At 42.3% G+C, this 26,710-nt stretch overlaps 1 protein-coding gene across 9 annotated transcripts in view; it reads left to right on the top strand.

Annotated features, from left to right (window-relative positions):
- IQSEC1 (IQ motif and Sec7 domain ArfGEF 1) overlaps positions 1–26,710 on the top strand; it is a 278,350-nt gene that overhangs the window by 212,933 nt on the left and 38,707 nt on the right. For 7 of the 9 annotated variants that reach the window (XM_053953515.1, XM_053953517.1, XM_053953516.1 and 4 more), the window contains one exon: positions 26,389–26,668. In XM_053953515.1, the coding sequence (XP_053809490.1) occupies positions 26,389–26,668 (280 nt within the window). Of the gene's footprint in view, positions 1–9,523; positions 9,669–9,692; positions 10,006–26,388; positions 26,669–26,710 lie in introns of those variants that run through there. The other 2 variants (XM_053953520.1, XM_053953518.1) reach the window with 2 other exon arrangements.

Here is a 26,710-nt window from a genome sequence, read left to right as displayed (position 1 = left end):
TCCTCCCTGTACATCACATTGTGGTGATGTTCTCTGACACTGCTGGAGAATTCTTAGGGAAGAATTAGAAGACTAAAATTTATCCTCGTGGCTGTTCAAGAACTGAATACCTGCAGCATCTGGGAAGGGGTTTGGTGACCAGGTGTTAGGTTGTGTCATCTCTTTGGTTTCCCCTGCTGGGGTCTCTTATCCATAGCCAAGTTTGAACCTTAAGCTTAGCTTAACTTTGGTTTGGGATAGGAGCTCAGATCCACAGGCCATGAAATGTTCATACTAGAAACCCCCTGAGGATTCTAGATGGCTCCCCCTCTCTGGAACAGCCTGTTCCATCTTCAGCTGTGCTGTCAGCCCCTGTCAGGCAGGCTCATGAGGATGGAAAGCTTTCTGCTGTGGTTTCCATAGAGCAGCCCTGACTGGAACTACACCCCTCCTCTCCATCATCCTCTGCCTGTGGTGGCTGGTACTAGGAACTGGCTGTGCTCTGCCCCCAGTCGCCTCTCTGCAATCCCATCAACAAAATAAAGTGTTTCTTGTAACTCAGTTTTCTGGCTTCTCGGCAAACAGAGCTTTGAGCACACCAGGATAAATCCTACCCTAGAGAAGGAGGAAATCTCTCTGGTCAGATAACGCGAAATACAAATCGATTTAATCGCCAGTGCTCTTGCAGTCCTGTGTGTGTTGAAGAGTAGGAGGAGGAGAAGAAGAGATTGGAGTCCCTTTGAGTCCAGGGTATGTTTCCTGCACATTGATGAAGATAAGTAACATTAATAGAAACTGATTCACTGAGGAATCTTTGGTGGATGCCAAAGATCATCCATTTACAATGCATTCTTTGTCTCTTTTATTGCCTCAGGGTAGTTTTATTTGCCAAGATACAAACTGTGAGTTTGTAGCATAGGCACCTAGACTGGGGGGTGTGGGGAGGAAAGAACATGTGATGGTAAAGCAAATGAATTCACATTTCAAATTACTTCCCATTCCTAATCTCCAGATTGGTTAGCAGCTTTTCCTAGGACACCTGGGGTGGTTCTATTTGTAAATTAACTGTTTGCATTTGAAAGGATACCTACCCTTAATTGTACCATGTAATTACTTAACATAATGGATTTTAATTTTCTTTTTGTCTAAGGTTTAGATGAGACTTAATTCATTAAATGTTGTCTGTGACAGGACAAAAGGTCAATCAAAAGTAAAAAGTAACTTTTCACTTCAGTGAATTTTCACTTCAGTGCTATAGTTTATTGCAAAATAACCTTTCTGGTTTGGGTGTGAGAAATGTGATTTCTTTTGCCATTTTTGCCTTTGAAGGCAGTGATTTAAAATATGCTTTGGTTTATGTATAGGTACCTTACCCCACACCTTGTGCAGCAGGTGGTGGTTGGTGGTGTGTGGAAATACCCCTTCAGAGGAGGTAAAAGGAGAGTGGATCAGGCTGCCCTGTCTGTGTGCCATTCAGTGAAACTATTCTGTTCTCCCCTTAAGGCGAGAGGGATCCTTTGCTTTTTTTATCCAGATTCAAAACAAGGACTGCAATAAGTAACTATTTTGAAAGGTGAAAATTCAGCACCCTGATGTCTTCAGTGTCAGTATGCAATTGTGCCAAAGTATAACTCTTGTTATAAAATTCAGGAGTTAATGCATTTCTAAAAGGAAACAAAATATATCTTGCTCATCTGTCAACAAAGATCTACTGTGTATACTCATGTGCAAATTGTTCCTTCTGTTGGTATTTTGCTAATGGTGCCTAGGAGAGATTTAAGGCAAATCTGGGTGTTCCCCACAGATCTAACACTGGGGACACACATTTCTTCTTCAATTAACATATTGGCAAATGTTATCTGCACCAAAGAGTTGGAAAGAGGGCTTTTCTGGTCCCTTTTTCCCTTTCCATGCTGTGTAGGTCAATGTGATAGAGAAGACAATGATGAAGGTGTCACGTGTGCATCTCTGTGCTCTGGACTAGCACACTCAGCAGGACTGGTGCCAAACAACAAATACCTGTCTCCTTAGCTTGGATTGATCACTCTGTAGTAATAAATGCCCTGCCTCTCAGTCCCCAATGCATTGCATGTAAAATGCAGCAGTGCCATTTAGATTTGGTGTTTTCTGATTGCTTCTTCCCTCTGGTTTAACAGTGGATGGAAAGATAATGTAATGTTATCCTACCCTTTTCCTCCTCACCTCTTTTTCCAAGTTTAGAGGGATGGACAGTAGGTGTATTTTCAGGTTATGATTGGGACTGGGAGCTGGCTGGGGCAGCCAGTGGGACAGTGGGCACACACTGGTGCTCTGTCTCAGCCCAGTGGGCACACAGTGGTGCCCTCAGTCCTGCTGTTTTGTGTGTGAGAAATGTGATTTCTTTTGCCATTTTTGCCTTTTGAAGGCAGTGATTTAAAAATATGCTTTGGTTTATGTATAGGTACGTTACCCCACACCTTGTGCAGCAGGTGGTGGTTGGTGGTGTGTGGAAATACCTCTTCAGAAGAGGTAAAAGGAGACTGGGTCAGGCTGCCCTGTCTGTGTGCCATCCAGTGAAACCATTCTGTTCTCCCCTTAAGGCAAGAGGGATCCTTTGCTTTTTTATCCAGATTGCTTTTTTATTCCAGATTTTATCCAGAGCTCGGGTGGGATGGGCAGGGTTGCCCTGTCTCCCTGTGAAAGCAGCCTGAGCTGCCCAGCCTTTTTTCTGTGAGAGTTCAGCATGTTCCATAGAGAGGGCACTGGAACTTGCTGTGCTACCCTCCAGGCTCCAGTCAGGAAGCAGGAACAAAAATACTCCTTTTTTTATGCTCTTCATTCCACGTTGGTGTGGAGTGTTTCTCCACAAGGGGTGTTGTCCTTGTTTCCACTCCTGTTTTTGTTTCCACCACTAAAGATTGTATTCCCTATAAAGATTACTATGGAAAAGCTCAACATTTGTTGTTACTTCCAGCTAGGATTGAGTTTTGATAGTTCTTGAGTGTGGTCCGTGGACCGAAGTCGGTGAGTGGAGGCTGAGCTCTGTTAGCACAGTGGTGTCACACGCACGCAGCTGTTCCCTGACCTGTGTCTGTAGAGGTAACCTTAGCCCAGAACTCATTTTGCTGCATGAGCACTGCTGGGGAATGTGGGTTTGTTGGTTTGGTTCGCCATGGTCACCGCCCTTCGCACTCTGCAGAAAGCTTCAGCAGAAGGCCTCTGCTGCATTTTGTGGAAAGGGACACTGGTGGCAGCACAGCCGCCCGCAGGATCGGCTGAAGGATGTGCAATGCCAAAAAGAAGTGTTTTTGAATATTCCTGCATTTTAATCAAGTTTTCTATCTGAGTACTACAGTCCATTTCAATGCTGATGGATTTGACAAAATGGGAGTGTAGATGAATATTTTTCTGGATTTAAAAGTAGTTGCACTGCACAGCCATGCACTAATACAGAAACCATGAAATTATTTCCATGAAATGCCTTTAAATCTAACTTTATTAGGTAACTAGTAAGACCTCCCTTATAATCTTCTTCTTACCCATGTGTTTAAATATGCAGTTAGTGAAAAAGTGATTTCTTTACCTTAAAAATGGATTTTGGTAATTTTTTTAAAAATATTATTTATATATGGGAATTGCAGTGATGCTTGTCATTTTACTGACAGTTTAATCTTGGTGGTTGCTATTAAAATAAACAACAGTAACACAGTCTGAGCTTCAAGTAGAAAAATTCCTTGGTTTCAAATGGTGCTTGCAGAAAGGCACTCATGGAAAATATGTCCTTCTGCATGGCACACACTGCACACAGGATCTCTGAGAGCAGCACATTATCCCGAGCCAGATGTCACAAATGCTGCTGGAGAGACAGTTCTGTCCAGAATCTAAGGTAGCAACATTCCAGTATTTACTTTAAAGCTAAATAGTAATTATGTTCCCAAGCTTTGAGCCACTGTCTGTGGGGTGTGTAATTATTTTTTCATATGTGTTCAAAGAAACACAATTCTGTATTTTTCAGAAGTAGAAAATATTAGTAAAAAAATGTTAAAATCAGTCATGTGTCTTTCTGCTTGATTTTAGTGTGCGCACTGAAGCTCACCCATCTCAGTAAATGTATGAATTGTTCAAACTGGAAAAAAACCCAAAACATTAAATATCAAGTAAACATAATCGTGCTTTTCTTGGGGATGGAGAGCTTTTGGGATGTTGATGACATGAAGCATAATCAGGCAATGTTTAATCTCTGCTGCCATTAATCCCAAAGAAATACTTTTTGCAGAAATACATTATTACTGCCATGAAATGAAAGCAGGAAAAAAGAGGAAGCTCTGAGGAACCTTCTGGTATGGAATATTTTTCAAGCATAATTTGGGTTCAGTTGCTTTACACAGGGCGCTCAAGAGCATTAACCCAATGTGTATTAGCCACCTGCATTATTTGTATCATCTCAATGTGTGTTTTCTGTCCAAATTCATTGCAAGATACTTTATTCAGTAACAATTACTTTTTCAGTCTTTTATTATGTCTAAGTAACAGTCTGGAAGGGTGAGCCCATGGTTTCAGCTTTCCCTCTGTGAGGTCTGCTGGTTTAGAGCAGCAGGACGTGTTCCTCATGTCCTGAATTTCTCCATCCTGACCCCCACGAGTGCCCACCACCCTTGCTCAGCGGTGGCACCAAACACGCAGCCACAGGAATGCAGTGACCTGGTGCTGCAAATGTTTAGGTGTGTCCTGGGCTGTGGGAACTCTGGATTCCACAGAGAAGGTGCCACTCCACGTGAGGAGAATGAAGGACCCACCCTTGTACGTATTTCATTGGAAGGAACAAAGGAGTTTTATACATGTAATGGTTTCAACAGAGTTATAATTGCAGTCACCTTGTATTCCTGGTACAGAGTCCTGCCTTTATTGCCCCACGAAATCAGAACAGAGATTTCCCTTTCCCTTTTACTCCATCTACAATTTCTGGTGAACAGAGTGGCTTTCTTGGCTCCCAGATGAACTTCTTTCTAAGGGGGCTCCCTGGCTCCTTGTCAGCCTCTCTACTGCCTTTGGGGGATTTCCAAGCATCCACTACCCTTCTGTCCATGGATTTATGAAAAAGAAATGTTTCCTCTTGAAGAACCACCCCTCAGTGCTGACTGACCTTTCTTGCAGCTTCTGCTCCTCAGGTATCGTTTCACTGCTGGGGTGAGTGGCAGCAACAGTGACAGCTGCAGAAAGGCCTCTGCTGGATGCTTTTCAAAGGGAAAGAATTTGTAAAAAACAAAAAAAGTTTCATGTGCCTGTGGATCTGTTAAGAGAAACTTTAAATCTCTCAATAGTGTTATAATGAAATGTAGTTATCTAGTAATGGATTGATTTTGTGGAAAACCAAAACTATGTCATGCTGTGAGCTGCACTATGAGGAGCAGAGGCCAGGACAGAGGATGAACACATCGGCTCAGAAGCAGAGTGAGCAGCATTTCAGAGCTGTCTGAGAGACAAACCTAAATCATGTTCAAAAAAGCTCTGCCTAGTGTTGCTTTTCCCAGTGTTGTTGCCGTGGATGTAAATAGTCAGGCAGTGTTACAGTGCACCACTAATACAGTTTACAATAGCTTCTAGCACAAGTGAGGGTTTGTAGGATCAACTACCGACTCTGAGAGACAAAACCAGGTCAGAGTAGTGACAGCAGGGAATTTTCAGTCAGGAATCCTGGCTCTGGTCTAATGGTTTGACTGCAGTCAAAGCCTCTTTAGGCATTGTTTCTCTCAGCGCTGAGATTTTGTATATGTGCTTCATAACTTGCTGTAGTTTGCAGGGTTGCCTGGTTTGCATGCTCCAGCCTTGGTAAATCAGTGTATCTTAGCATTTTGAAACCTTTTTATCATGTGGAATTTCCTTTTTTGTTCCAAAATTGCTGCCCTTATCCAAATCTTCTAGCCAGGGTCCGGAGAGGCTTTGCTGGAGAGAACAGCCTTTCTCTGGCAAGGTTTCTTTTGAGGGCCAACAACACACACTGATCTTTCCTCCCTCTGTTGAGCGCAGCATCTTGTTTTGTGGGAGGGGATAAAGAAGCAGAACGTGTAGATAGATCTGTTTCACTTTTAGTTCTCCCACTGATCTGCAAGGCAACTGAGAGAAGTTACTCTAATTTTCCTCTGCTATGGTTTATATTCTTTATGCTTCAGCATTCCCATCATTCACACAGCAATAAACTTGTTTAGGTTTTGTAAAGGTGGGGGGCTTTGAGATATGTGGATGAAAAGCACCACTTTGGGTCTCCAAACCCTTGAAATCAGTGAAGATTTCCTTTGCCTTAAATAGACTTAGGATTGGTTCTTTGGAGAGCAAAAAAGACTACGAAGATTCATTGTTTTGCCTTCTCCGTAGCAACTGACAGCATAAAGCCTTTTCCCAGATGTGTTTGTTTAAAGGCTTTATAAGTTCAGTTTAAAAAATTAACTCAAGTTGTAGTTATTGTTTTTATGCTGATTTTTATGTGTTGGCATTAAAAAATGAAATAATCTAGTACAGGGCCACAGAAAATGCAGAAATGTGTATGAGAGAAGATAAATCCATTTTGGAGGGACACAAAACTGGGATGAGTACAGGAGCATGTTACCTTTTGAAGAATTCCCTGCCATACTTGAGAATTCCCATGTAATTCCAGGTCATGTGGGAACATTATGATGTTTTATATAGTTGGAGGATCAATTACTGTTCACTGATAATTCTCACTGTGCACCTGAAGAGAATAATGTGAAAGAGGATTGTGTTGTACATCCTTGAAACTGATCTATCCCAATCTTTTTTACTGAATACTTATTATATTTAGGTTTCTATCAGGTGTACAGGTAAGCATGGGTGGAGGGAGAGCATGCAAAACAGAGAATTCACCATGGGAGGCAGGACGTGGAGGATCCACATGGGTTAGCATATTTTTTTTTCATTAATATCCCCTCAAATCCCACTGTGAGAGGAATAACAGGTATTTTGACCTGTATATGCAGTTTATTGTACAATGCTGCATGGCTGTATTTATACTCTGCAGGAAGAAAACTACTCCCTGGTAGTTTCTTCTGGGTTGGTTTTTTTGGTTTTTTTTTTTTTTTTTTCTTTTTTTTGGCTGTGTAACCCTTTGCTTTTATTCAAGCAAAATGCAAGACAAATGCTTATTTTTCAGCCTTTTCAGATCTTGGGAATAATGGTGTATTGAATGTGATTAAGGTGGGAATTACAATTTAAGCAGGGTCATAATTACTGTAGATTTAGATGGCATATTGTACAAATGGCTGTGTGCTCATAATTACAAATTGAGTTTGTTGCACTCTAGGGGTTTATAAACTTTGTTTTAGCCATTAACACATTAAATAGCAGTGATTTGTGTAAATTACTGGATAAATCAAAATTTCAGTGTTGTGTTTCATCTAAGGTTTAATTATATTTCTATATTAGAAATGAAATAGGTTTAGCTTTAACAGGGAGGGTTGAATGGTCTGAGGGAGTCGTTCACTGCTAAGATATTGTAGTTTGAGAGTGCTGTTTGTTGGGCAACTGGCTGGAAACTGCCGTGGTCCAAAGTGAATGAAGCAGCAGTCACTGCTTCAGTGAGTGAGCTGCTTGTCACAGTAAGCTCTTCTCGAGGTCAGCCAGCCCACTTGCTTCAGAGTTATTTCCCTCAAACTTCTGGGCTGGTCTGGAAAGTGTAAAATCACGCTTTAAAATCTTTGTTTACTTCCTCCTCAGAGAGATTTCCCAGTTCTTTCATTTGTGCTTAAGTCAAGTTGATCTAACGGAGCAAAGAGCACGTTGTGTAGTGCTGTTAGTTGTGCTCCAACAAATTGCCAGGAATAAGGATAGTAGGACATGAAAAATTACTTTTTGATCTCATTACACTGCACTACAAATTTCCACAATATCTTAGTGGCAACTCTAACGCTAGTTCGGTGTCAAAATAGCTGCAGGAGGACAACAGAGAATATACATCCTCCTGGTTCTGCCAAAGCTTCCTATGCAAAGTGCAGATCAATGAAGTGCTATAGAAGCCCATGTTTGGCTCTGTCTTGGTAGAAGAGCCTCTCCTGCCCCTGTCTTCTAGGGCCTGAAACATCTGCTCTATGTGATCAGCACCTCTGCCATCAGGATGGCAAAGAAACTTAGCTACATGCCACCAAAAATTGTCCTAAGGAGTTGTAGACTTAGCAATCTCTGCTAAATCACCACCTGAGACAGGGTAGATTGTGCGTTGTGGATTACAGTTATTGTTACCTGAGGGAAAATTGAATGTACACTTTTGATTATGGTTGAATTAAAATGGTTTTGGAATGTTGAAACATTCATAAAAAATCCCTCCAAAAATAACTGCAACAGGCTGCCTCAACTCAGAAACCACAATGTTGTCTGCGTAGTGCAGCAAGAATTTGTTTTTCTGTGTTTAATTCTCCCCATTGGAATACATGCGAGATCTTAAATGTGTAGATGATTTGGGCATTTAATCTCTACGTTAAATTTTAACAACATATTCAAGCAGAAAGTGATCTAACAAAAATTTTGCACCTGAATGGTCGAAACTAAATTGGGAATTCTGGATGCTTGACATTGATGGGGGGAAAGCCATCTGTAACAGCTATCCACGCAGTGTTTGGAATGGGATGTGTTTGTATTGCTTGGCTATTTGCTGATCTAGCGTGATCGTATCTGTGGAAGGAAGATTGTGTTTGAAGTGGCTTCAGGAAAGCACATTCTTCAGAAAATTCTGTGACTGCTTTGGAGGTCAGAGTTTTCCAGCCGCACTTTCCAGTATGTCTCCTTCACAGCCCACGCTAAGACTGTCTGCACTTGGTTCCTAAATGGAAACTGGTTTCCGAAGGAGAAGTTGACTTTTGGGAACTGCTTGTGTCTGCTTTGGATTTGTCTCTGTTTACAAGTAGAGACGAAGCTTGATGCAGGAGGCATTGAGTCAGGACCAGAAAAACGTAGGGTTGTTGTGGATCCCAGACGTTCTGCAGGGAAGAGGCTGTCTGGATAATCATTAGATGTTGAAAGCAGGCATTGCAGCGTAAATAGTCTCTGGTTAGAGTCTTGCAGTGACATTCCTATGAAAACAACCGGTGTAGGTGTGTCCCTTCCTTAACGTGTTTGAGTTTCACTGAAAGCTAGTTAAACCCAGGCTTATTGGAATCTATGCCTAACGCTTCCTTAGGAAACTATGCAGAACACACGCTCCATCCAAATGTTTAAGGGGGTTTAACTAAAGTTGCCTCGATTCTTTTCACCACCCTGAAAGACGTGATCAGCCCTCATGGGATGTGTAATACGATATGTCGTATGCACGGCTTTGCGCCGTGCTCCTCCTTGCACCCGGTTCGCCTGAGTGACATTTTCAGTTCCTGACTAAAGTTTCCCTAAACTACAGAGCTCGGCCAGCGGAGCTTTGTTGTGTTATTACAGGGTATGAAGCTGTGGGGAGGGTGTTGCGATTTTGTTGTCGGGGGGCCGGGGGCCCCTCGGGCCGGGCTCCGGCGGGCACCGTTCGGTGCCCGCCGGAGCCGGCCCGAGGGGCCCCCGGCCACAGTGAGGGGTGTGAGGGCGGCGGGCGTGAGGGGAGCCCTTGGAGAGCCATGCCCGCTGGAGCCGCACCGAGAGACCCCCAGGCATGGTGAGGTGTGTGAGGGCAGCCCTTGGAGAACCGTGCCTGTTGGAGCCGCACCGAGAAGCCGCCGGACACGGTGAGGGGTGTTAGGGCGGCGGGCGTGAGGGGAACCCTTGGAGAGCCATGCCCGCTGGAGCCCGCCCGAGGGGCCCCTGGGCACGGTGAGGGCTGCTGGAGTGAGGGGACCCTCGGAGCCGCGCTTTTCCCGGGAATCCCGCCCTCCACGCCTGCGCTCTGCCCGCTTCCCTGCCCCTCCGCCGCCGGCTGAGGGGAGCGGGCGCGGGGCGGGGCGGCCCGAGGGGCGGCTATGGTGGCGCGGGGCTCCCCGCCCGACACTCCGGTTCGGCCATGTGGTGCCTGCACTGCAGCTCGGAGCGGACCCAGTCGCTGCTGGAGCTGGAGCTGGACAGCTGGTGAGCGCTGCCGAGGGGTGCGGGGGTGAGCCCCGCGCCGCCGCTGCCGCACAAAGGGCTCCGCGCCGCCGCTGCCCGGGCTCGCTGTGGGGCGGTGCGGGAGGATGGGATTGGGGTGTCCTACTGGCGCTCGGGGCACCCTTTTGTCCCTAGGGATTGTCCCTAGGGATTGTCCTTGGGGTCACCCCTGCTGTCCCCGAGATGTCTCCGGGTCGCAGCGATGGCGAGCTCGTTCCCTGTGTCCCGGCTCGGGAGCAGGGACAGGCGGAGGCTCTGTCTGCCCTGCAGGAGCCGAGGGTTAAATCATCGCCGTGGTTTAACCGCGGCGTCCCAGGCGGCCCCGCTGCGCTGTGCTGCCTGTGGGTGACAGGCAGAGCCATAAATCGGCAGCTGTGGCAGCAGGCTGTGAGCTGACCTGGCGTGTGCCGCTCCAGACACCGATGTGTAAACATTGCTTTTCGGGAGAGAGCAAGGAATCACATGATTTGTGTCAAACCAGTGTGAGTTTGACTGCAGAGCTCCGGTACAGGCTGTTCCCGGTGTCTGGGGCCGGCCGGAGACCTGGCCTTGTCCTGGCTACATGGGAAGGTGTGTCACACTCAGAGGGGTAAATCAACATTTGCCACTCGTGCCCTCAGCCAGAAAATAAGATAAAAGAAGGAAAAAAAAAAAAAAAAGGTTTAGTTCAAAGGCCTTTAAAGTACAGATACTTGAATATCTGACACAGGAGAAACAGAGAGTGGGATTTGTCATGTTAACGCGTACAGTCCCTATTGTAAGGATGTTGTTAACAACCAAAATAATGTGTGTCAAAAGTACAGCAACACAGAACTCTGTTCATGATCTGCCTGAAAACTCCAGGCACAAACGAGTTTTTTCTGGTGTGATGGTATGTGTGGATTTATGATAAGCTAAAAAAGTTATCCTGCACTTGCAGTGCACTTGCAAAATGAATTTATCTCTGATGCATTGTGGAAGTTCATTCCATGAAGTAATTCAGCCAAATGCTGAGCTGTTTGACTGTTAAAGAATATTCAACTTAGCTAAAAATAGAAAACAAATTGGGTGTGGGCATGTGTGGAAAAATATAAAAGGAGGAAATGACTGGATTCAGTGTAACTATGTATGAATGCAACAGTTGCTTTTCTAAGAAAAAAGGCAAAATATTTTTTGATAAAGTGTTTCATAGTACAGTTTAGTCATACATTTAATGATCCTTCAGCCCATTTTTTACCCTTAAGGAAAAAATAATCTAAGTTTCCTGTGTGGAGTTGGTAATGTTTGCAGAAGTGATGTTACTTTTGCATGGCTTGCTAAAAACATAATTCATAACAGTTACTTTAGTGACAGATTTGCCTATTACACAGTAACATTCTGTTATTCATCATTGTTTCAGACTTTTTTCCTCCATTTGTACATTGCTATGCACTTCCTTTCAGTTAAACTTGATTATTCTGCCTGATGTGCTAAAAGAGGAATTGCTGAGTACTTAGTTTGGATGGTTGTATTTAACTGTGTCTATTCCTGTGGTAGATATCCTTCATATAAACACAGAATTCATTACATCTATCGAGTGCTTTGGGAGAACTACAGCCATGCTGAATAAAATGACCCATTTTCCATTTTACTTCTACTTTTGTGCCAGATTTGGTTTTGCTGTTGAGATTCCTGGTTTAGTTCCTGAAAGATATTGAGAGTACTGTTACAAAGTAGTCAGCTGGGCTTTTTTTTCTCCTGGTTAAATAGAAGCTCAATGTTCGGGTTTCCCATGAGAAGTCATCTATCATCCTTTTTTTTTTTCTATTTCTACTAATCTGAAATACTTCGTTATCATCTAAGATACTGTAATCCAAGATCTGGAGCTGACCAGTGAAAACCATAGTGCTCCGTGTATCAACAGCATTCAGTTTCTTTCCCCCTTTAGAAGCCCTCTGGGAATTCTGGTGCAGTTAATAAACGACCTGCAGTTCAGTTTCATGGAATAATTTGCAGTTTTCAGGTAAGGAAACCCAAAGATTCAGTTTTTGCCCTGAAAAGTGCAAATACCAAGTTGAACAGTAACTCTGATTTGTTGTTCCTGTTAGAGTCTTGTATTGGAAGGTTGCAGGGACTGGATCCAGGGAGTGCCTGCTGGGCAAGGAGACCTTCTCTGCTGAGAAGGTGCCTTCACCAGTGGTTTGCTGAGTGTTCCTCTGGAGAAATGGGAAGTGATTTCTTAGGATTTCATGGCCTTACATGGGTTCTGTCACCCTGTGACCATTTCATGTTTGCAAAATGAAAAATCTTTCAAGAGAATCTGTTCATATGGCTGTAGAAAGTGTTTCTCCCAATACTGGGTCTTCATGAGGAGAAAACTTTTCCATTGCTTGGAGGCTGGGGTTGTTTCATGCCTTTGAGGGCCTCAAGAGGAGTGCAAGGACTTTGGGTGGAACAACTCCTTTGAAACAACAGTTTACCTTCATACTGATGATGTTTTCCCTGGAGTCTAAAGATGTCAACTCAGGGCTCCAACTCTGCAAAGAGGCAAGTCTCATAATGGTGTAGCTGATTAGCACACTTGTGTGATTGCTCTAAGGATGCTGCAAACTCTGCCTGCCCTGAGCACCAGTGAGAGGGAGGTGAATAACAAAAGTTGGTCTAGAGGTAGTCAGTGCTCTGGTGGTGGATGCCATTACCTGTAGGTATTAAACAGCTGCTCACATACTTCATTTGTGTTTCTTGGTGTTTAACACCACTGTTCAAAGACCAGTAAAACCTTGGGACACAAGTGCTGGAAGTGTGGAGCTGCTTTCTGAGTGAGCCGTGAGGCTTCCAGTTACTGCAGGATTCTGAGAGGTGCAAAGGAGGTTTTAAGGTACTGTATTTTTAAATATTGGATTTTAAAAAAAAAATGTGAAGCACCACAGCCTGAGTCTGGATTGTTGTACATTTTCATTGCAAGGATTTACCATAATTCATAAAGGTCTTTCAGGATGCAATTTTTTTTTTTTTGCTTCTTCAGCATTTACATGGTTCTTCCTCTGTTAGACCCAATGGTAATTTTATCATTAATTTCAGAGTCAGGCATATTTTAATCACAGCAGCTGTCAATCAGTTATTTCTTTTAATGTTTATTTAATAACAGAACTGCAGGAGACCTCAGAAACTGTAACCAAGGTGGAGCCCTGATTGCTCTGTTTGTTACAAATTAAATTTGTGAGGATCTGCCCATAACCCAGACACTGCCTGATCCACAGAGCAACTGGATCTATGAGGAGGTGGCTCATGAGTTAGGGGGGAAATTGTGCTGGTGCTTTGCTTTTGTGAGCCATGCTTTGTTTAGATGTCATTTGTATTTAAACAGGGTACAGGCCACAAGCCAAATTCATATTCCTGAGTTCACTGCTTTATTTCTGTTGCCTCAGAAGGCTGTGTAGTTACAAGAGCAGAATCAGCCCTGTGTTTGGGGCTAAAAATTCATTTTTAGTATCTTGTATATTGCCGTTTTATGACAAAAATTATGTAAATACAGGTTTTGTTTAATTCATGCATCTTTGTTATGCAAAAACCACTTACTGATCATGGGCTTTTTTAGCAAGACTTATTAATCAAAAATATTTTACTTACATAGCCCTTCTCATGTCTTCTGGGAATCCATTTGAAATTTATTTAGGTTCCGTTTAGGGTACAGGCAGAGATGGCAACTTCACTGCACTGCTGTGATTTGACTCCAGGTTTCCAGAGAAGAACAGATGCTGCTTTAATCCACTGTAGCACAAAGCCCCAGTATTACGTTAAAGGGGAATGCAAATTTAGCTAAATAAATCCTTTTGCTTCCTTACAATAGACAAAAGACTAGAATCGTTCTCATGAAATAATTGTAGAGATGTCTTTAATAAAAATAAAGTAAAAAAAACCAAGCTTTGGTATGATGAAAAAAAAATCAAACCATTTAGTCCCTGTGAGAGAAGCAGAAAACTAGAATGATTAGTTTGATAGCCTTTACTGCAGGAAACTGATGTATTATATCTGTTAATGAGATGCTTTCAGTAGTTCAGTGTCATCCCAGTTAAACTTGTGCTTATAAACAAAGGACACAATTCCCAGTTGCCTTCTGCTGTGCAAGCACAAACAAAATGCCACAGCTATGATCTGACTTGCATTTACATCAGTGGCTACACACAGGGCATGGCCATAGAAAAAGAATCCTAAGCTTGTTTTGAGAGATGCTTGCATTATTTAGTCCAAAAAAATTCTGGTGGCCCCTAAAACTCACCAGATTAACAGGGATGGATGTGTCATGAACACAGAAAAAGAAAACCAACTTCCTTCTGTTTGTTAATATATCCATGACCTTTCCAGTCATCCTTACACAAGGCAAAGGCAGCAAGGCTGAAGGGTTTTCTGTCGCAGGGAATGTTTGCAGCCAGCCCTGACTCTGCACTGCAGGAGCATTCACAGTTTGTTTTTAATTTAATTTTCACTCCCCAGCTTTATGGCAGAAGGGGCCCAGCTCCATCTCAGATCACACAGAGAGCTGGAAATGGCAGTGGGACCCCAAGCTGGGTTTAACTCGGGTGCAGTGATGCTTTTTAGTAGCCTGGAGTGGGAATGGTTAGACTGGGACAGGCCATGTCAGTGCCTGCACAGAATTCCAAGGGTACACCCATGGGAAGGAATGGATGATTTAGTTGGAAGCTGTCCTGCCTTTTAAGACAGTACCAGAGACAGGGCTTCCCTCCTAGTTTGGGGGTTGTGCTCAGGAAGTCATCCTTCAAATGAGAGGGAGTGGTGTTCCTGATCCAACTGCACCTCCCAGGGATCTGAGTACAGAGAACAGGCCTGCATAAATCCCTGACCTTCTGGTGGAGTTGCAGCCTAAGAATAGGTTTTCTCTCAATCTGATATCACTCTGTGTTCTCAATCAGGAATAAAATTATTTTTCTTTCTGTGTGGTTCTTCATTATAGTAATGTGCTGTGAATCGACTGTTGAATTTCCATTCTAGAGGTGTCTGGGGTGATTCTAGTGCTTCAAAGTTACCTGTTCACAAGGTGTTAAACATTAGATAATCTCAGCTGTTCTTGGATTCATGAAAGGAAGTTCATTATTTTTGTTTATATTTTCTTTTCTTGTATTTTACTCTGTGAGCCTTCTTTAGAAGATACCAGTGATGTCAAGCATTAGTAGAAACTGAAGAAGGAGCTGATTTTGATACTCTTAGATTTGAGAGAATGGGACTTCACAGCTGATTAATACTAGTCACAGCTGTTAATACTAGTCATTAATGCCTTGTGAAGTGAGAGAGAGCAGAGGATTACCTGGACTTAATGGAACTTGTCCCAAATGATGACAATGTGATGCAAACTTGGATTCTTTATTTGTTATTAAGAAGTCATTAAGATGTTTTTGATTAGGTTAGCCTAGAAGAAAAGTATTCCAGGTTTTCCTACCACAGTGCAACATGTTACACAAGACCATTTCTCACTGTCTTTGGTTGAGATTTTCAAAATGTCTTTGCACAATATCACATTTCCATTTCACAAAGTGGTGACCCTTGCTTTCTGACCCTGTCCTAAAACACACGTTTCCATTGTGGAAAGATCTGTGAACTTTGCTGTGATGAAGAGCCTACAGATGACCAAGAGTTACCCAAGTTGTGTATTTTAGACTCATGTTCTGTTGTGGTTGAGCAGCCTCCCGTGCAGCCCCAGCTAAGCCAAGCTGCATCCCCATCACAGACACTGTCACAGAATATTCCTGATCTGGGAGGGACCCACAGGGATCCTCAATCCAACTCCAAGCTAAAGGCAGTGCAGGGTGTTAGTGGTTCTGGGAGCCAGCAGTGCTAGGCAGCTGTGCTGCACCCAAAGGAAGCTGCAACATGTCCTGCACAGCCCAGAAGCTGCTCCACACACTTCCCTGTGTGTGCAGTAAAAGATTTCCGAGGCAGGAATTGCTACCTGTGTTACTCTTTCATTGTCATCAGTGAGGTGAGTCAGAAGTTCTATTGAAAGCCTACACTTAATTCCTCTCTGACAGAGAAAGAGCTGTAAAATGTATAGACTCAGCATAATGGGGAGGAAATGTAAAAGGAAGGAAGTTTGTGAATGAGAAAAAGCATCTGTCAGCTCTTTAGCTGATTTAGAGGTTATGAGCAATCTTCTGAGGTCCCTTTTCTACAAGAGTGAAGACTTATGTGTGGTATCTTTGAGTATGTGTGCAAATACCTTCTGTGTTTGAACACATTGCCTTGAATGTAAGCATCATCCACCACACTGTCTTTTCCACCGAGCCCTATACTTCCAACAAAAAAAATCTATTATTTGGTTTCCTTAAACACTATGTTCTGTACACTCTGATATAAACCTTGGGTGTACAGCAGAGGATAAAATCTCTCTTTTATGAGAATGCCTGTGATTACAGAGAGGTGAGCAGTGCTCCTGTTCCAGTGAGATACAACACCTCTCTCCTGATGTGTGCAGAGTGCTCAAGGCCAGTTCCTGCTCTCACTGGCTGGGTAACAACACCCTGAGATTCACTGGGAGCAGGAACAAGTGCTGTGTTCTCATCCTTTTCTTTCCTACCTGCTGAGAGTTTCTCATGCCCATTTGCACTTAAACATTTCCAAATTACATTGTTTTCCCTTAAAGAAAACTGGTAGGGTTTCATTCTCTTTTTGGGTTGGTTTTTATTTTTTGAGACTTGGCACAGCCAAGCTGGCAGTCAAAGAGGAGGGTTTGTGCAGTGGTTAAAATGGAGTGGGACTTTTATATTATATATACGTTCAGATTCAGATCAGTGAGAGGTTTCTCTGATCAGACTTGTAACAGCCCATCCTCCTTTTGGATTGGCTTTTTAAAGTACGTTACTCTGTAATTTTTTGAGTTTTATCTGTAATTACAGAAGGAAGTCAACCAACCACTAGAAGTTGAACAGTCCCTTTCTGATTTTAAAAGAAGATAATTTTGGCCAACTATTTCTTAAATCTTAGAGAGACAGCAAAGTACCTCATGTTCATCAGTGACATTGTTTGAAAGCACAACTCATTAGATAATAACAATATATGATAAGTTATTGAAAGAAAGTCCTTTGGTTGTTCTAAACAGGTCCTTTTGTACAACATTCATTTGCTACAGAAGTTAAAATATAGTTTAAATGAACACAGTTGTTAGTGCTCTTAGACTTTACTCAGTGCAGTGTCCAGTACAGGAAGGTGGTTTTGTTGTCATTTCTGCTGCATGGACCCTCTGCATGCTCTTTGTTTGTGCTGGTTCTTCATTTCCCTCACAGACATACTGGGAAAGACTGGTCTGCTCCCAAGGTGTTCCTAGCACTCTGTACTGTGTCGTACTTGTAAGCATTTCAAATAGTGCAGGGGCAAACCTTTAAAATTAGTCAAGGGTTAGGCTTTATTTGATCTCATTTGATTTATATTTATTTTTGATTATATTGATTTGATTTATATTAATTTGATTTATATTTGATCTAAGTTGAGATAGTTTTAACTATCTAGTTAACTAGAATGTTCTAGGTATGAACTTTCCGGGTAAGTAATGAAATATTGACTCATTAAACAGGATTTGGTTAAGCGTCTTCAAAGTAGTTCATGTTTCAATCATACATGGAACAGAAGAGGGGAAAGAAGAGTTCTATCCACCAAGACCTGACTGGAAAGAGGAAATCAGTGCTCATCTCTGACAGAACCTGATTGCCAGCAAGCTGATTGCTCAGCAGCAGTGCTGTTCTGTCACCCCTTCCTGGGACAGGCTTGACACAACAGCTGAAGAGGTGAAAGAGGAGGGTGGCTGGCACAGGACACCAAGGATTCTTGCATTGTATCAAATGCTGCTTCAGCTGTGTGTGCAAATCAGGGTTTTTCAGCTGCAGACACTAAATCTTCCTTTTTAAACTTAGCAGTGTCTGAAGGGCGTGTCATATAGACAGTGGAATGTGTGCTAATATCTTACTATCTTCAGTACGTGTCATATATAGTGTGGGTTTGCTAAATTAAGAGGATTTCCACTGCTGAATGGTGTATCTAAATGAATTGTAAATAGTTGAGGTCAAATTCTACTACAGCTGCATTGAGAAACTCCACAAATATTTCAGGCTTATCATATTGTGTAAAGGTTTGCTTAGTAGGGAGAGGACAAAGTGTGCAGTGGGAGGCAGACCTTCACAGATTTTGTTAAGTGATCCATTCCACAGACACCACAGTTACATTAAAATTTTTAGCTTTAGTCCATGTAAGAAACAAAGCATCCTTTTGAAGCATACAGGACATTTTTGGATGTTAATGTGTTTTACACTGACACATCAAAAAGAAGAACTGGCCATAAAAAAACCTTCAAAAATTCTAAACTTGGACTGGTTTGAGCCACAAGCCTCAAATTATCACCCCATAGTAATCTTTTAATAATACCCATTTTTTAAAGAGTTCTTGGTGAATTAACATATGCTGGGTGATGATTGACACAGATTGGCAATGAGTGATGCTGACTGACTTCACCTGAGATAGAAGTGAACATTTGTAAGCTGTACCCAGCTTCTGTTGGTGCTGCCAGTCCCCTTGTTACTTTTGCTAAATAATGACAATAAAATACAGTTTTGCCTTCAGCAAGGAGGTTCATGAGGCGTTGAAAGGTACTGGGGAGGGTTGGTTGGGTGGATCCTTCTGTGCATTCTTGTGTCTGATGGCTAGTATGCTGCCACTGTTTGACAAAGTGATCTGAGAGCTGGTTAACCTTCCTTGTGCTCCATGGAAGCTGAAGATCGTCTCAATAAGCTTTTCCCAAAGGGATATTCTTAGTACTTAACCCTGTTGTTTTATTGTCTAAAATGGGTGGGTTGTTGTTTGGCTCCATTTCCATCTCGCTGCTGTCCATCTCCATGTCAGAAGTACAGCACATTCATTCCTGCATTCTGCTTCAGTGGGGAGAAAATAACCTCTCATCTTTCACTCTGCTCTCTGCTGCTACTGATGGCATCTGAGAGTGTGGGTCAAAATGCCCTTTTTCTAAAAGTGTTTTCGTTAATGCCTTTTATGGGGTTATTTAGTGAGAATTACAGCTTGGCAGTGTCCAGGGGATGGGCACTGGGGTTGTTGTGCAGCTTGGGAATCAGGGCTTGGAGCAGGGAGCAGCTGCAGGTTTGCAGGGCACTCAGGGGTACCTGCCTGTGGAGCTCTGCCCTCCCTCAATGGCTCTCAGACTGTTTGACTCAGGCTGCTGTTATTGGCACTCTCACACACAGAATATTACAGAATAAGTGACTGCTTTGTTAGGGTTTGCTTCTGAGACACATGCAAATGGTGTCTGGATTTTTCTTGCAATGATATTTAACTTCAGTCAGATGAATTACCTGGGACATTACTTTGATGTGCATTCAAAGGTTTCATTTGTTTTGAACAGAAACAGCTGAATTGAGAGTGCATTGGAAGTAAAACACATTGGTCAATATTTCTTTCCTGGATCAAAGCTTTTGTCACTGCCTGTGAATGCTGTTGTCCATCATAATGGCTTTGAACTCTTGGAAGGGAGTATTTGAAGGTAGATTGGTTTGTTAATGTTATTGTGCTTATTGAATTCAGGGATTTGTGTAAGTTCTTAATATAATTGACTTCTGTTTACTAGACAGCACAAACCAGACAGGGCAATAAGGACTAGGTTCTAGTTCAAACTGCACTAATAATAAACTTCTGCTCAAATGTTCTCACTCCAGTGGGAAATGTTGTACTGGGAGGTGGAGAAAAAGGCTGAACCATGGCTTGTGTGAAATACATATGGCCAGTTCTGCATTTTGGGAAGTTAATGGAGAAGGTTTGGTGGGGTAATTGGAGATAATACAGTGCACACATCAGAGCTTTAATTAAATGCACCTCCTCGTTTATGGCAGAGAGCAGCACAGGTTCTGAAGCACAAGGCAGCTTTGAAGCAGCGGGGTGTACCCTGTGCCAAAGGAGTGCTCATGTGAGGTGAAGTTGTGTGGGGAGGCACAGCTCTGGAGAGCAGAGTTCTGCTTGCAATTATCACTTAAAATACACATTCAAACCAGGGCTTCATTGCACGTGTAAAGGCAAAGTTATGTGCAAGAAATTAACGTTTGGAGAGGTTTGTTCCTATGTGGAATGCCCACATTTGGCCTAAACATTTTTGCTATTTGAGTGGTTTGTTTCAGCCGTCATGTTGGAAGTGTCTGGCCATACCAGCTGCTGCAGCAGCTGCCATCCTGCTCTCTCTGTTACCCACTTAGTTCCATGCGCGACTTCTGGTCTGCATTCTGTGGGCTAGGTAGAGAATTCGGATCTATTTCAAGTGGAAATCTATAATTAGGAGCTAAGATCACAGTTTGACTGGTTTTAACCTCCACATTTTAGAAGGAGATGGTTGGTGTAAAACAGATGCATAGCAATTCTTCCTCCCTGGGCCTTTGGACCTGTTTATGCAGAATAATTATTTTTGAGTGAGGCAGAAGTTTTACTGGAAATGATGTTTATGAAATGAGATTTTAATGCAAAAAGCTTTACTCTGTGGTTTGCATTTAAATCCATCTCATAAATCATAAGGCAGAGTCCCAAGAAGGTATCTGGATACTTCAGCTGTGGATGTGTTGCTGTTTATGGACAGAAAAGTTTCTGGGACAAAGAAGATGAGTTTGCTGAATTGTTCTGTGAGTAGATGTGACTTCAAGGGAGCCAGCTTTACATGCATTTTTCCCTGAAGAGGGAAATAAATTATATGGATCCAGAGAAAAGCAGGCAAGTGAGAGAAGGGTGGATTTGGCTGAGGAATTTTATGAAGAACCACTCATGCAGATGATTCACTGTTGCAACAAATAAAATAAAGTATCGATTCTTCATTAAGCTCAGTTTGAATTCAGGCTGTGCTGACTGCGTTTGACCTGGAGTTTTACTGCTGCTCTACCACAGCCCTGCTTTAAAACCTCCCTGCTTCCCAAAGAGCAGAGCCCTTGGATTGTCATGGCCAAGCTGAGTGGCTTTATCATCTTGTGCTGACTAGAATTTTAAGCTGGGCATGTTTTTGTTGCTGTATTTGTAATACTCATGCTGCCTTTCCACAATATAGAAGAAAATTAATTTATTCTGTATACCCTTGAATTTGTGTTCATGCTTCTAAGGATCTGAAATGCTAAGGAAAAATCTTTAAAGATGTAACAGCACAAAGTTATTATATTGTCATACTTCTCTTTGTGTCCAAAACAATTTTTTAACAGGCTTAATATAATGCTGATTGGTTCTCATGTGTGTACTATCCAGTTGTTAGGGCCTGGTTTCAATTTCATGACTTTATATTGCACTGTTGAAAGTCCATTCTGAAAGAGTGATGAAAATAATACTGATTTCAGAGAATGCTCATTGTAAAACAGCTTCTCAAGCATTTGCACTGTTCTGCTGGGAGGGTCTTCTTGGTTCTATTTTAGAATGTTGCATGCAGTTTGGGTTTGGCATTTGCATTATTTAGAAACATGTTCCATTTCTTTGTTCCAAACTAAATCTGCAGCAAACTGGTTTGAACATTTGGGTGATTTCTGTAAGCATATGTTCCCATTATCTTCATATTTTAGTTCTAAAAACGCACAGGGCCACTTGACTGCTTGTAAACTGGGGGGTTTCTGGGGTGAGAGGCAGCACTGAATCATTTCTTGCATGTGATGTTATTGTTATATACTTCCTTTTTATATGCACGTAGTTCTAAAGATAAGGTTTTGGGCCTCGGGAGGAAAGGGACTTTCTGCTTTCCTGGTTATCAAATGTCTGTCTTTCATAGTATAAATTCTCTGACAGATAAATTCTTGTGCCTCTGCATCCAAACCAACAGCTCCTCTGGCCATTTCGCTATTAGGCAGTGGAACAGATAAATCCATACTTATGGAAAAGCTTGGGGTTTGCTCCTTACTGGAATTCAGATATTTTTTAAGATTTCCATTTTAAGCTCAAATGTTGTTGTGGTTTTTGGTGTGTTTTTTTTTTTTTTTTTGTGTGTGTGTTTTTTTTTTTTTTTTTTGTGGTTTTTTTTTTTTTTTGGTTTTTTTTTTCTTTGCTAATAGTTTGGCAAGATTTGAAGGAAAAGGAAGGTGTGAATATAAAAATGAAAAATAGACCATGACAGTAGATAGTCAAACATCCTGAATAATATTTTACTGTTTTAAAATATGGTAGTGGATTTAGCATACTGGTGCTAATTACAGCCTTTGTGATTAGAAGTAATAACTGAAAGTGTAAAATGAGAGCCAAGGAAGAAAAGACCTGCCAGGCTTGTGCTGCTAAAATGCCTGGAGAGGGAATGTTTTGCTTTGGTCATGGCTAACCACACAACTGGAAAGGGAGAGAGGAGACAGAGCTTCTTCTTATTAGGTAGTTCTTGAAAGGAACTCATCCCTGAATTGTGGGAAATTACTGTAAAATCAGGACCTTTTCCTAGCAACAGCAGCTCCTCCCCTTTGGTCAGCCTGGATTTTTTAAACTGTATTACAAGCTGAGGTTTATGCAGGAAGAAATTTTCAGTTTTTGATAAAATGCTGATTCAGTCAGTGCTGGCAACTGTTTCAAAAAGTTATTTAGTTGTATAAAGTTTTTCAGTGATTCTATTTTAATTTTTTTTCATGCAAAGTCATATTAGTAATACTAATTATTTTTAAATATTTCATTTTCATTCTTTAGCTGTTCCATTCTCTGCTTCTTTGTAAAATTCTTGCAAGCAACCTTTCACTTTTTCTGTCTTGGCAGATAATGAATGTCTATTTTCTGCTGAAAAAGGAGTGCAATAAAACAGTTGGACTTACAGGTTAATTTCAGCTGTTTTGCATTCTCCTAATATTACACAATTAGAATATTCAACAGATTGCTGGGCTCACTAGTAATATGCAGTTGCACATTGCAGGGAGATAAACCAAATTAATTCACTAGAATTTTTTTTAAACAATGAAATTGTCAGTAATTGTACTGGACATGTCTGGTAGGTAGCAAATGCCTCAAAATGGAGACCTTTATTAAGAAGCTGTTCATAATTTCAGTTGGGACTTTTAATTAACATTTCTTTAATATAATATATATGTGTTTGTATATATATATGTATATATGGTAAAAGCATAAGTAATTATGTTAAGTAATTAACAGTATTACATTGTCCATTTTTGTAGTGTGCTTAATATACTTAATTTCTCACTCCTCAGAGAGGGGCAGTGTGTGCAGGGTGTGGAAGTGAAGCAGTGCTGGAGAAGTGTCTCAGCTACTCCCTCAGTCCCAGGGAGACTTCTCCTGGTTCTTGCTGCAGGCCTGGAGCAGAGCCCTTGACATTTTTGTGTGTTGGCAGTTTCAATAAGTGCACAGATAAAAACCACCCTCGTAACCCTGCAGTGACTGGCTCGTGTTCTGAGTCTGGGTAGGAGTTACAGAATTGTTGGGTTGGAGAAGCCCTCTCAGGCCACTGAGTCCAACCATTCCCCAGCACTGCCAAGGCCACCCCTGCCCCATGTCCCCAGGTGCCACATCCACACGGATTTTAAACTGTCCCACCCAGGGAACAGAGCACCTGTCCAGAGCAGCCAGTTTCTCCAGGAGAAGGCTGGGAGGAACAGTGTCAAAGGCTTTGCTGAGGTCCCAGCAGGTAGCATCCACAGCCTGTCCCTCACCACTAAAGCAGGTCACCTTGTCACAGGAGGAGAGCAGGTTGTTCAGGCAGGACCCGCCTTTCCCAGCCCCAGGCTGGCCAGGCCTGATCTCCAGGTTGTCCTGTGTTGACACTCAGGGTGACCTGCTCTGTGACCTGCCCAGCACTGAGGTCAGGCTGGCACATCTGGAGTTCCCCAAACTCCCCTTCCCACCCTTCTTACAGATGGGTGTTTTATGTTTGATAACCTCCAGTGACCCAGGCCTGCTGGGAGGTGCTGGGAGTTGGCTCGGTGAGCACTGCTGCCAGCTCTGTGCTGCTCCTCTCTGTGGAGCAATCCAACTTGCCATCCCTACAGCTTCACACAAGTCATATGTGTTGACATATTTTTCTTCTCCAAACATATGTAAAGTAGAAGAAGTAGAAAGCAAGCTGCTTTTCTTTGCTAGTGAAGTCTCACTTTAATGAAATAATTCATATGGAGCTTCAGCTGCTCCAGGGAGGCCAGGAAGAGATGGGGGAAAACCTTAAAGCCTGTGCACGTGTGTTTGCTTGGAAGGGCTGTTGTTGTGCCTGTTGTAAAGGGTAATTACTTCCATGCTTCAAAGGTCAGGTGGCAGGGAATAGGCCCATGAGCAAAATGAGATTGAGCAGTACAGTCAGTCAAGCATCACATTTATATCTGGAAAAAGCACAAAAGACAAACTAGAAATTAAGAAGAAACCCTTAACTTTAGTCAGAACTCCAGGCAGACATCCTTCCAACTTCTGATTAGGGCAGTGCCCTTTTTTTTTTTTTTGAGGAAAAGGTTAAGGGATCCATCGAAGGTAGCATTATTAAAATGTCAACAGGAGGTTATAATCAGCATGGAAGGGTTATTAAATAGTTCACAATGCAAGGGTGAGGAAGGCAGAAAACGTCAACAGAACCTAAGAAGATAATTCCAGCCTTCCTGTTAAAAACAAATTTGCCATGCTTGTATGGAAAGTACTTACAAATAAACTTGCAGCTAGGATGTGATGTCCAAAATAGCACAGCTCACAGCTGGCAGAACAGAGGAAGGAATTTCAGTGTTTAAATAGAGAACGTGAAGCAGCTCAGTATCATACCATATCTTTAATGGATGCTTCAGAGAGAATGATTTGTTTGTTTTTAGCGGGTGGTTACACAGTTTCAATGTCACCGGCAGAACTCTGGATAGTTTATCATTTTTAAGTTGAAAGCCAGCTGTATCACGGAGGGAAAGGGATTAGTTTCCTGTCAGCTTCCTTTTTGGAAAAAGCAATGTGTGCACGCTGCAAATATTTCCAGCTTGGGTTAAGTATGCTTGAAAATACCTTTTGGTTGGAGTAATATTTTCATGGGCAAAGAGAGAGGACTTGCTTTCAGTTTTACATGTTTATAGAAGCATTTTAAGAAATCTAAGGGGCTTTTTTTTTATCCTTCCCTTTAAAAAGTACAAACTGTTCAAGCTGGGAGAGTTTGGCCGGGGTTAACCCTCAGCTCTTCAGTCGGTGAAGAACATTCTTTCAGAAATTGCTCTGTACAATTTGAAGGGACAGCTGAGAGACAACAGGAGGGCTTGGGTTTTTAAGCACATATGAATGAAGGAAAAAATATAGAGCATGGTGGGAATGTGGAGTTTTACTTCTTTGGAGTTTGGATGTATCGTTCCTAAAACAAAAGGTAGGGGAAGTGCTGCTTGCATTGATGCATGTGTGAAGTGTTTACTGAGTCTTTTGAGGGATTAAAAAAAAAAAAAAAGTAAAATTTCATTTTTCTGTCAATGCTCTGTATGCACAGGATGAGGCAGTAAATAGTGCTGTGAAACATGAAAAGATGGAAGAGTGAAAGTGCATGTATTGCAACGTGAGAGTGCCCTCCTGCAAATACAACCCAAATACAAATTGCTATTAGTCATCAGTACTTCAGAATACACCTAGGGCTGGTTTTAAAATGTTTCCTATTGTGTGCAACCCCTTTAATAGAAAAGGTGTTTTTCCTTTCCTTTATTCCTTAGCAATAAAAGCATTTGTATGAAAACAAAGTAGTCTCTTTGCCAGATAGGTGCTATTGAGCTTTCTTCACGTGAAACCATGTTACTTTCATTAGCTAGGAACACCGTCCCTTGGGATGCTTTTATTCCAAAACCTGCCAAAAGTATCCCATGGGAGCAGTCTTTCACTAGCAGGGAAATAAATGAGATTTCTCTTGCAAGTACTTTTCCCCAACTTTAGTTTTTAGAAACATCATAGCTCTCAAGATCCATTAAATCCCAATCTCCATGAAAGTAATCCTTTTATGTCAAATTGTAATATAAGGCTAAGAAAATATTGCTTTAATTGGTCAAAGCAAAGAAAGACATAAATAAGCATCTGTCATTTTGAATAGAGAAGCTTGGGAATAAGCAGTCTTATAAGAAATTAGAAATTTTCATTCATTTTACAGAGTAGTTCCTGAGTGACTTACTCAGTATGTTATTAGTAATTACTGTATAAAGTTAAATAATGGTTGAAACCTCCATTCTCCTCATGCTCTGAAGATGTCATGGGCACGACAGATTGAGACTTGCAAAAACTACAGCAAAAACTGCAGCAAAAACTGTGGTGTTTGTCATGAAAGCCACGTTACCCATAACACCTGCATGTGAACAGCAAAACTTCCTAGATGCCTACACAAAATGAAACTAAAGCAGAACTGTGCTGTTTGCTGTTGAGAATTTTGGTGTGCTGGGCTCACCCGAGGCTTTTGCTGTCTCTCCTTTTATTGTGCAGCGTTGAGGGGGAGGCTCCCAGCAGCGAGACCGGCACGTCCTTGGATAGCCCCTCCGGCTACCCGCAGGGCCCTATAACGCACAGCTCCGCCCTGAGCCCCGAGCACTACGAGCACCCCTACGGGCTCTACTCCATCGCGCCGGGCCAGCAGCGAGCCCGCCGGCCCAAGCTCCAGCACTCCACCTCCATCCTGCGCAAACAGGCCGAGGAGGAAGCCATCAAACGGTCCAGATCGCTTTCGGAGAGCTATGAACTCTCTTCAGACCTACAGGATAAGCAGGTATTTGAGCTCTGGTACCTCGTTTGTGTCTGTGAATTGGGA

The sequence above is a fragment of the Vidua chalybeata genome, chromosome 12 (assembly GCF_026979565.1).
Source record: "Vidua chalybeata isolate OUT-0048 chromosome 12, bVidCha1 merged haplotype, whole genome shotgun sequence".
NCBI classification, from domain to species: Eukaryota; Metazoa; Chordata; class Aves; order Passeriformes; family Viduidae; genus Vidua; species Vidua chalybeata.
This window is presented reverse-complemented; position numbering and strand designations above follow the sequence as displayed.